Source organism: Bidens hawaiensis, unplaced genomic scaffold, assembly GCF_021521415.1.
Source record: "Bidens hawaiensis isolate Kalapana, Puna unplaced genomic scaffold, B.hawaiensis_p1.1 tig00009425_1, whole genome shotgun sequence".
Lineage (NCBI taxonomy): Eukaryota > Viridiplantae > Streptophyta > Magnoliopsida > Asterales > Asteraceae > Bidens > Bidens hawaiensis.
In genome coordinates, this window is record NW_027491697.1 from 2,239 (window position 1) to 14,400 (window position 12,162).

At 37.0% G+C, this 12,162-nt stretch overlaps 1 protein-coding gene across 1 annotated transcript; it reads left to right on the forward strand.

Moving 5' to 3' along the window:
• Positions 1-8,655: 8,655 nt before the first annotated feature.
• On the forward strand, positions 8,656-9,825 carry LOC143532254 (myb-related protein 308-like). The gene is made up of 3 exons (XM_077027352.1): positions 8,656-8,972; positions 9,068-9,197; positions 9,291-9,825. The coding sequence occupies exons 1-3, from the start codon at positions 8,840-8,842 to the stop codon at positions 9,823-9,825; spliced, it is 798 nt and encodes a 265-aa protein (XP_076883467.1). The 5' UTR covers positions 8,656-8,839.
• The last annotated feature ends 2,337 nt before the right edge of the window (positions 9,826-12,162 follow it).

Genomic DNA, 12,162 nt, shown 5'->3' on the forward strand with positions numbered 1-12,162 from the left:
TGAAAATTTTCATTATTATATACAAATGGACCTTGTTAGTTCTAAACTTGTTAGTTCTATTCTTTATTATAATAATTTCCATTATTATATACAAATGCAACATCTCTATTCTTTACACTAATAGATATGTATACCTGCTGTCCTAAAATCATGAGAGGCTAAACATGTTAGTTCTACGTAGGTTTCATGAATATTGTTAGGTTTTAGTGAGTTTTATGGATTGTTTGATTATTATGACTTGATTTGCTATTAAAAGTTTGGTTTAATATTGAATTAGGTTGTGTTTAGTGGCTGTGATTTTATTAATTATACTCATAAACCCCTTGCTTTGATTGATTGAATCAATTTTGATTGATTTTAGCTTGTTTGAACTCTTTACTTTGTGTTTAGAGATTGTTTGCGGGGTGTACAACCGTAGGGTTTAAGTGGGTGTGTTAATTGATTAGATTTTGGAATTTTGTTTCGGTTCGGTTTTTATTACATGGAAAACCAAAACCGAACATTAGTTTGGTTTTTACAAAAACATAAAACCAAACAATCGTCTTTGTTTCGGTTCGGGTTTTTTGGTTTGGATTTTTTAGTTTTTTTGGTTTTGGATTTGTTTTTTGGTTCCTTGCACACCCCTACAATAAATAGTATAAAAACACATGTTCAGCCCAATTAACAAGATAGTCTTGGTTTTTCAAAAGGGATCTTCCTAATTCTACACAATATTTTGTAAAAATCAGTATAAGCGGTTGAGTACTTGACGATTAATCCTCGAGGCAAGTAATTCCCGAGTACTTCCAAACCAGGCCGGGAGTCGAAACTCCCCAGGCAACCAACCTGACTACTTCTAGAACCATGATTCTCCACAATTTAAAATCCATCTAAATATACATAATGGAATTTGAATCCTCATTACCCGGTTGAAGGGATATTATTAGTTAAAAATATATTTGAATATAAATTTTTTTATTTTTAAAAGTTAGATACTATAAAAAAGTTCAGCATATCATCAATATTTATGTTGTTTGAAAAAGAGAAAAAGTAGGGTTCAACTTGGTTATAGGTTCTTTATCTTTTAGAGGCTTAATAACTACCTGATGGGTTCTTTTTTATGAATTATGGACTAATAGCATGTTTAGGATTGAGTTGAATAATGCTTATTGGATTTTTTAAAAAGGATATCGACACATGTTCTATATCAATCGAAACTGAAAAAAAAAACCCAGATTTTAAAGTCGTGATATGCTTAAAAGAACATTGACACACCATTTACATCGATCAAAAACCATAACAACGAATACCGGCTCCACTACTAGAAAATTGAGCAATTGCTACAAAAAATTGCTTCTGAAAAAAAACGGTAGCAAATTTAGCAACCGATTTAGCAAATTTGCTACCGAAAACGTGAATTACTTGAGACGGTGGCTAAGCGGACGGAGTTTTTGCAACCAATAATATTCAGTGGCTAAGTGGTCGGAGTTTTAGCAACCGTTGGCGGTCGGAGTTCGGAGTTTTTTTTTCCAACCGGACTAGGAGTAGGAGTTTTTGCAACGGGTTGCGGTCGGAGTTTTTTTGCAACCGGTTGCGCGGTCAGAGTTTTTTTGCAACCGGGGGACGGTCGGAGTTTTTGTGTCACACCCTGCCAAAAGGGGCCTGGGAGTTTTAAGGACAAATTGGTACCAAGTGTAAGCAGCGGAATTATTATTGATGAAAATAAGTTATAGCGTTTGCACTAGGTATTTATGACAAGGTGTAACTATACAACTATCTCTTCTCTGACACTGCTACAATCCCGTGGTTGGTTCTAATAATCTTCTTGGCATCTAATCTTCATTGTTCATGTTCGGCATACGCCTCTATCCTTAAGCATTCTCATTACAAAGCTAATCCATATTGCTAATCCCAATAGTACCTGAATACATGCTAAAAAGTGTCAACTAAGAAGTTGGTGAGTTCGTGAGTTTAGCTCACATACACATAAAACAGTTCATTTATAAAAGCGCGCAACTTTGCGTGTATGTAAGTAAAAAGCATGATGCACATCAATCAAGTCCACAATCAAACCTGCAACTAGCATAAGCATCCCCAACTCATACTAGAAGTTAAACCGTCCCGGACTATCACCCTGCTAAAAGCAATAGTCAAACACGTAGGTTATATGCCGCAACGATCCGCAGATCTCAGTGTGGTTTACCCAACATAGGGCCACTGTGCGTGGGGGTCTCCCAAATAGTACTACCCATACAAGCCTCCGGCCCATTCCCTCGGACTAATGATTGTGTAAAAGTTGGGACAAAAATTTAGCAGTAAAACACATCTTGATAAACATCACACCATAAGTATTTCTCTAGTCTTTTAGTCTTTAAAAGCCGGCTCGTTGTCGGTTTCAAACGAAACAATGAGTTTAAGCATGCAAACGGGCCCATTTTGTAAATACATTTTCCCTTAAAAAAATTTATAGCTTTTATCTAGCCATTTGAACTGTGACAATCGTCAATTTCAGGTTAACTCCGTTAACCCAACTCTGTCAATTCAAACTTAAGATCATTGAATCTATAACGCACACCTCATCACATTTAAACTAGGGTTTAAATGACGCTTGACACTTACTACATGTGTAGTCTTTCGGGAATTGCACCGAAACGCAAACGAGTTGACGCAAACAATTGGTGTATAAACGAAAAACGTCAAAACAATAATTATGTGATAATTATGTGTTAGACTTATGTGTTATGTGATAACATTGTTATAAACGTTAACTCAATGTGCTAGAACTAGTTAATTAAGCTAGAAAAGTAACATTTGGAAGTGGAGGGACCTAGATGTAACATTATTATTATTAATAATATTATAAAACCCTAAACTCTCTTCTCTCTTTCTCTCCCAAACCCGACGGCAGCCTCTAGACCCCCCCCCTTGCGATCGGCCCTCATACACACACATACAATCAAGATTGTTCAAGTTTGATTGAAGATTAAGGTGCTAGGAAGGTATAAACAACTATCCTATGTATCCTCTATGCTTAATTTCGATTTTTAATGGGTTAATTATAAACCCTAGGTCCGATTTTTATAGGTGATTGTGTTCATGTGTCTTGTTTTGATTGAAAGATGTATTGATTGTTGAATTGATAGCTAGTATTGGTGTTATTGCATGTTAATCGTTTGTTTTTTGATTTTGAGTTCAAGTAAAACCCTAATCAAGTATGTAATGTGTAATTGATGTGCATGGATAGTGATTATGGTGTCTATAATGTCATATGAATGAATTGTGGTCTATAGAGGGTTAATATATTGAGTTTGGATGCAAACAGTTTTTGGAAAGTTGTGTTGCTGATGTTCAATTGACTGTAACGGGGTTTAAATGTGAAAATTTGTTGGTACATGATGTCAGTAGTTCAGTGTCAAGTGTCTGTAATCGAGTTTGTTAGATTTGTATTTGGATGTAAGCGAAGTTAGCTCACAAGTTCGCTGATACAGGCGAACTTATGAACTAAGCGAAGTTGGTGGACAGCCTACAGTGGGACGTGCGCAGCCTACAGTTGGTGGAACAGTGCATAGCCGGCAGTAAAGGAACAGTGTACAGCCGACCTTGTTACTGTCGGCCGTAGTCTATCCACCAACCAGCATGGCCTGTGCGTAGTCCACTGTTGGTGAAACATGAATACTATTCAGCCGGCTGTACCTTCTAGGAAACCTACCTTCGGCTATAAATACTCCAACACCTTGGAATGGTAAGGACATCATCTGATATCTCATTCTTATCTAGCAATCTCTTAATATACACTTATATTCAGAGTAATCTAGTCTGATTCTCACGCCGGAGGGTGGTCACAAGGAGGAACCCCCCCCCCCTTCTCAGTGACGAGCTTACGGTGTCTGTTTTGCAGGTCACCTGAAGAACAACCTTCTCTGCTGGACCTCATCCTCGTGGGAAACATTACTTAACCCCCAGATTATCCATAATCTGCCCCGGGTCACTTAGTGTTTCTTCAATATGGAATCACCAGAATTGACTAGAAACTGCTAGGCAAATTGACGTAACCAAAATTAAGATCTGTCTACTGATTTTCTTGCCAACTACCTAAATATTAACTAGTCACTGGCTGACCAGTGATTGATCGCCGACTAGTCCTGATTTTTACAACGTATACCGATCGTATATGATTCATGTGTGTATGTATGTATGTATTATGTATGGTTGTGCGTACGTATATATATCTATGTGTGTGCACGCGCGTGCTCGCATGCGCATGTGCGTCAATATATATACATGCATCTGTTATATGGAGTGATTTTTATTGTGAAACATGCAAGGTACGTGGAATATATAAAAAAAATTCAGGTTTGTTTATTTATTTGTTTATATTATTTATTAATTTATTTATAATTTACAAAAAAAAAAGATTCATTAATAAATATTTGCGTATTAGATTTTTTCATGTGCGAGCTCTGTTATATTTGAACTTTTTTTAATTACTGTTCTTTGTAATTTTCCATTTGTTTGTAACTTTTTATATATATTACTATTGATAACTTTTACTAGATTAAGGGGATACTGATTTCTTTCTCGTGGAGGTAGGTCTTCACCAGGGTCAGCGTTGAGTTCGTCTTAGTTGCTGAGAGAAAACACTCTCGTGGTGTATGATGTTCGCAGACAATATTGTGTTAGTTGCTGAGAGAAAACAATATCTAAACATGAGGCTAGAGGAGTGGCGAACAACCTTAAGACAAAAGGTTTAAGGATTAGTCGCTCTAAGACGGAGTACATCCATTGTGATTTTGGTGGGGGTAAATGACAATGAGGACGTCCAGATCACCATTGAAGGACAAGTGGTTCCGCAGGTAACGTAGTTCAAGTATCTAGGATCATATGTTCATAGCGATGAGGAATTAGATAGTGATGTGGCCCATCGAGTTCAGGTAGGATGGTGTAGATGGAGAGCAACCACATGTATATTGTGCGACAAGAGATTCCCAACTAAACTAAAGGGAAAATTTTATAGAATCGCAGTTATACATGCAATGTTATATGGAACAGATTGTTGGGGCATCAAGAAGGTGCAAGTGCGGAAGATGGAGTTAGCATAGATGAGAATTCTACGTTGGATGTGTGGGTACACAAGGTTATACATGCAATGTTATATGGAACAGATTGTTGGGCCATCAAGAAGGTGCAAGTGCGGAAGATGGAGTTAGCATAGATGAGAATTCTACGTTGGATGTGTGGGTACACAAGGTTATACATGCAATGTTATATGGAACAGATTGTTGGGCCATCAAGAAGATGCAAGTGCGGAAGATGGAGTTAGCATAGATGAGAATTCTACGTTGGATGTGTGGGTACACAAGGTTAGACTGAATAAGAAACGGTGTGTTTCAGGAGAGATTAGGGGTAGCTAACATATCCGACAAGATAAGAGAGTGGAGATTGAGATGGTTTGAGCATGTGAAGAGAAAACAGACAACGAATCATGTTAGATCCGTAGAAAACATTACTATAGAGGGGACGAGGGGTAGAGGCCAACCTAAATTGACTTGGGACGAGAGAATTAGGCATGATTTGCTAGACTTAAACCTCTCTGAGGACATGGTTAAGGATATGAATTCTTGAAGACGTAGAATTAAAGTTAAGGATTTTAGGGAGAAAGGAATACCTTAAGAGCGTCTCTTTACCTTATTTTTGGTCAAACACCATTATGTTATTTTCTTTTCATATATTATATATTTTTATCTATTTATGTATTAGTATTAGTATTTTTACTGCGTGCTATTATTAATTATATTACTGTCGAACTTCGATTTCCTCTTATATCCTCTCATACATATTTTTATAGAGTTGATAGTCTCTCTGAAAGCCACCTCTCTATCCTATTGAATAGAGATACGATGTGCCTACATCTCACCCTCTTCAGACCCTACTTATAGTTTTGTCATTAGTGAGATTTCACTATGTACTATTGATTGAAATGTTTTACTTATAAGAAAATATGGTAGGGTGATTGGGACGAGTGCATTTCAATTTTCAAAGGTTTCAGATTGGTTGGAGTATGATGTGGGACTTAAGGGTGTGGACTAGAGTTGCAGTGAAGATGATGTGGGAATTAAGGAGTTGAATTTCTTATCACATCCTAATCTCTTTTAAAGCTTTACCCAAATCCACAAATTGTAAAATATCTAAATTAATCAAATGTAAGGCCCCGTTACCGGTAGCCCTACTTTCCTGTTGGATTTACTTATAAACGCAGTTCTAAATATCAGAGTTAATTAAAACATTCGCGGAATATAAAAGCTTTCATAAAACATTTCCTAACAAAACACGTCTTGTCTTAAAACGTCATCTTGTCTTTCAAAATAAACAAAACATTAAACTTAAACGTCTTGAGTCTTCCGATGCCAGCCTCTTATTCAATGCCACGTGTCTCCTCAAGCGAGCTGCCTCATCCTACTCACCTGCGTGCATACTAAAAGTCAGCTACGCTGAGTGAGTTCTAGTTAATCATACATTATACAATACACATAAACTTATATTCTTTCATTCATACTTTCATACTTTCATACTTTCTTTTGTATTAACTTACTTTCATATCTTACGTTATAAAGAGCATTACGCCCTACATTTCTCGAGTATTATTAGGGCTCGGTACCCTCCTTCCTCGAGTATTATTAGGGCTCGGTACCCTCCTTCCTCGAGTATTATTAGGGCTCGGTACCCTCTTTCCTCGAATATTAGTAGGGTTCGGTTCCCTAGTTCTCGAATATTAGTAGGGTTCGATTCCCTCTTCGTTACCATACAACCATACATCATACCTCGAGCATTATTAGGGCTCGGTACCCTTTTCGTAACCATACAGCCATCATTTCCTTCTTTTATTAACTTTATCACGTTCATACATATAAGCATACATATCATACTTACCTCATACATAGCGTTACAACCCAACAGTACGTGCAATATCTGAAGATCGTTCACGTACCATCAAGCAATAATTCATACATTTCACATTATTCACATAAGACATACACTTATCTCTTAGGATAAGCGTATTAACAAACATATTGAGTATGCACACAGCCCCGAAAACATAACACATAAATGGGGCTAGAAACTCACCTGAATCCTGTTACGCTCTCCGTTAATCGTTATTCCCTTCTTGAGCTGTGCACGGCTAACTGTATAATATTTACATTTATCAATTAACTACTACTACTCATGTTGTATATCTATCTTTATATAACCCACAACGAACGGGGGTCCGGGGGCAGCGCCCCTGGCAGCGGGGTCTAGGGGCGGCAGCCCCTAGCAGGGTCCAAGGGGCAGAGCCCCTGGCTGGGGTCGAGCTGCCAGGTCAGCTTGGAAAAATTTTATTTCCATTAACTGTCTTAACACATTTTCCATTAGCATTTTGAATCATTGAATAATATGTTACTTAAAAGTTCAAGGGATGAATTGTAATTAATTCATTCTTTTTCTAAGTCCAGGGACTGTTCTGTCATTTTATTAAACTTTCTAGTTTGTTATTCAGTCTTTAACGAATTGACTTATCTTAGCGAACTGGTCATTTGTAATGAACTGAACCCTCTAACGAACTGGACCTCTGACGAATCCGTCCTTGTACGAACCAGTCCACATAGCGAATCAGTTCAAGTAACGAATTAGACCTTCTAATTCGTTATCTCCTTTAACGAATGGCTATAACGAAATGGGGGGGGGGGGTTAATTCGTTATCTTTTCCTTAACGAATCAGGACACGAACTAAGGCTAGTTCGTTATCTTTCCTCAGCGAATCTACTTAACGAATCAGGACACGAACTAAGGCTAGTTCGTTATCTTTCCTCAGCGAATCTACTTAACGAATCACCCTTAATTCGCTAAATTCCCGTTAGCGAACTAGGGTTAGGTCAGGGAATGTCAGAACATTCCCTGACATACCCTTAACCTCGTATTACCTTTCCGGCGCCGTCATTGCCGGAAAGCCGCCGGAAAAACGCGAACTCACCGGAAAAACGATTCTTAACTCGTTTTTCACCGTTTTTCGCCCCGTTCGATCCAGATCTGAGCTAGGGTGATCCCTAAGCTCATCATAGGTTCGGTTTATACCCGATTCCACCCGGATCTCGTGATTTAAACGGTTTAACGGTGTCGGCTCGTTGTTTCGCAACTTTATCTAACGGGTTAAGCTCATACAATATTAAACTATCGTTACCTCGGATCGGTGCTCGGTTTCCTTCTTGATTTCGGATAGAGATAAGGAAGAACTAGAGAGAAATCTTAAGTGTGTGTTTTGGGTGATGTATGGAATATGTGTGAATGAGGATTAAATGGATATTAAGGGTTTATATATTTATGGATCATGGGCTTAAGCCCATGGTCTTTCCTTCTTTCTTTCCTAACCCAAGTCCATAACCCATATTCATTTACCCAGCACTGGCCCAACTCGTATTCTATTTATCTAAACCGATAACGACCCACTATAAAATAACGAAATTTATTTTTATTATAATAACTGAAAGTAGAATGTTACATCAAATTAGTTATTTGTGCTAGCTTTATTTCATGATATTATATAAAATGGGGTGTGACGCCAAAAGTTTGACAGTGTGTGGATATTCTTGCTTCACAGAATTTTCTTGTATGGACCCCTAAGTCAATATGTCGTTATCATCTTTATTATTTTGCCAATACTCACTACCATAGGTTTAGTACCTTTCGTGATGCACGTTTTTCCTGTTCGTGTTTCATGGCCATAAAAGCCTCACCAACATTCACAGAAATCAAAATCTGATCCAAAAATCACACACACACACAATTATTATTTTCCAAGAGTGTGTATTTGTAAAATTAGAGAGAGATGGTGAGAACTCCAAGTTGTGATAAGAATGGTATTAAGAAGGGAACATGGACACCTGAGGAAGACAAGAAATTGGTGGATTATGTTGCTGCTTATGGCTGTTGGAACTGGCGACAACTTCCTAAGCATGCAGGTTTATAATTTAGACAACTATTTATGTTGAGTTGTTTAAGAAAGACATGAACTTTTACCTTAGTTATTAGTGTTAACATGTATTAATGGTTATAGGGTTATCAAGATGCGGAAAGAGTTGTAGACTTCGTTGGATTAACTATTTGCGACCGAATGTGAGAAGAGGAAACTTTAGTCCGGAAGAGGACAAACTAATACTAGAATTGCATCAATCGCTCGGAAATAGGTTTGTTCTTGCTAAAATGTATAAGTTATAAGTTAATGTTTTAAGGTTAGTTGGAATATGTTTCTAAAGCTTGTGATTTCATGATACATGCAGATGGTCTACCATTGCTAAACAATTGCCAGGAAGAACTGATAACGAGATTAAAAACCACTGGCATTCATCCCTGAAGAACCGTTCAACCAACTTCAAATCAAAACCAGCCGAAATAATCAATTTAAGAGTGGGTAGTCGAAAGGAAGATGTGACGAATGAAGATATTAATATCGACTCATTGTTGGACAATGCTGCTCACAATATACTCGAAAGCACTCCAATTGTTACATCACCACTGCCATCATCATCCACCATTTCATCACTTTCTCATAGTGATTGTTCAGGCATAAACGTCAAGAGCTTCGGTGTGGAAGACGACGCATGTTCTACACAGATGATTGGAGAAACCGGTGGTGATTTTTGGACCGAGCCATTTCTGCAAGATTTCGAGGGAAATGTTAATTGCTCACCTGATGATTTCTTGAAACCTTTTCTTGAGCTTGGGATTCTATATCCACCATGTCCCATTGATGATGAAGAAAGTTTCTGGTTTTATGGGCAACACGTGGCACAAACAAATGACGTTCAATTGTGAAAAACCAACCTAGTTCTATAATAATATTATCATTAAGATGCAGCATATTTACTCTTGCTGTTCAAATGATTTAGTTTTAATAAGCTTGTTTTACTAACTAAAGTCCTTCTTCGTCCTAGGACAATGTAGTTAATTAAGATGGTTAGTTTTCTTTCGTAACATCTCATCTATGCTTCTCATATAAACTAAGAAACAAAAACATGATCAATTCTCATTACACAATAACGTCTCCCTCGTTTACAAGCGTTCCAGAGTATATATTTTCTATTATTTCGATGCAGAGAGAGAAAGGGATCGGAAACAAAATTCCCTATATGAACAAATGATTTTAATTCATGTTAGTGATCATTAACATATCATTTATTAACTAGGTTATAATGCTATTTGGATAGAAAAAGGCAGGGAAATTAACGAAGATATTATTATATTGTTCAAGAAAATGTATTCTTATCTTCAAAACAAAAAGCTACTTTTTTTAAAGCAAATTAATCAGATGGAAAAGGTCTAGCATATATATCGAAATAATTAATTACCCTCAACGAATCATCTTTAAACATTTGTGTTCCCGAGTTTCATTTAAGAGGATGGGGGGGGGGGAAGGAAGGAGAATTGAATGAGAAAAGAAAGAGTGAGAGAGGAAAATGTATCATTTCATTTCATGTTCCTGAGTTTAATGAAAATTGAAGAAAAAGAATATAATTTAGGAGTTAATAGGTAGTTAATGTTATCACATATAGTTTCTCTTCTAATCTCTCCAATTCGAAAGGATTGGTATGAACATAAATTTCATAAGCATTTTCTCTCTCCTTCCTAAAAAATCTCTGGAACATGATTCCTTCACATTTTTCTTCTCATTTCCTTCCCCTCCTCTCTTTAAATGAGACTCGGAAACACGCATGTTCTTATAGATTTTGTATAGCTTTATGAAGGCCAATACAAAAGGGATCTCCAAAAAAGTGCGGAGCTAGCGCTCCCTTCCTAGCTTATGAGATACCCGGGCGTTTCCTGCTCCTTTTCACACATATAGCAGAACTTCCGTCTGACTAGGTCATGAAACACTTCCCATTCCAATGGATAGGCATTTAATCTTCCCTTTGCTTGTAGACGAGAATTCCATCATTCCAACGCTTCATCCTGGAATAAGTTTGAAGCATACTACACTTCGTCAAGTTGATCGCTACACTTTGTTCTAGTTTGTCTAGCCGTCGCAAGTCTGTTGTTGCACCTTCATTTCAATTCAATTGGTTTACACGCTTGAAATGTACGATCGATAAGTACATCCATGGTATCTTGCTTTTTTCTTCTTCAGTTTCTTATTCTCAAAATTACTATCAGCATTGGAGCTGTAGCATTCTTCCACATACATTATGGATTTCTTACCTCTTCTTTACCGAGGATTCCTTCTTTTTCATCGCCTCAAGTATTGCTAAAAAAGCCTCAACAATTCCTTTTGATAATCATTTGTTGCATCTCACCTTTCTTAACAAACTGCTTAAAGTCATGGGGAGTGGCATTTGTTTCACGATTTTCAGCGATTCTTTTCAGTTTTCTCCTTGTCTTCTTGGAGGGTCCGCTAGCTAGTCACATTCACATTTGTATTTCCTTTATTCGACATACTATAGACGATAATAATATAAAGATGAGGGTACTTGAGAGAAGTGTTGTTTGTGGTTAATATGTTTTAAAGTAGTTAAGAAGGTAAATGATATAACAGTACATGATTAATGTAAACATGAAGTATATGCGAGGAGCACCTCATCCCCCTAACATATTTTACATTTTTTAAGAGTATGAATTATTATTGATAAATATGTCGTACTTGATTTATTAATATTGAATTGATATGTTTTTATCATCTAAAACCATAAAAGTCAAGTTTCGTGACGTTTTTTTCTTAATTCTTTAATAAAAGCGAAAAGATATTGTAAGCTTCTCTTTAAGTCCCAAGTCAATACGCTACTGGGATTTAATTTCTATGCAACTAACTTCCATGTAGGCCAATGAGTTTTCACATTCTTGAATCTTATTCATTGAGCATGACGTGAAGCTTGCATCTTTTTATTTAGAACGGTGACAGTTTACGATATAACTTGGTAATTGCAGATCGGTTTGGAACCCCCTGTCAACCCCCCCCCCCCCCCTTATAGAGTTTCTCCCAGAGGGCATAACCATGGCTCTCGGGCAGGGCCACTTTCGAGAATTGAAAAAGAAAATTTGGCTGAAGACGAAAAATATTTTGGGCCTAAGATAAAAAGAGTATTTTGTTGGGTTTAAACAATTTAATTTTTAAATTGGCTTCCTTGGTTATGATTTGGGTTGTTTAAAAAACTAATGTAT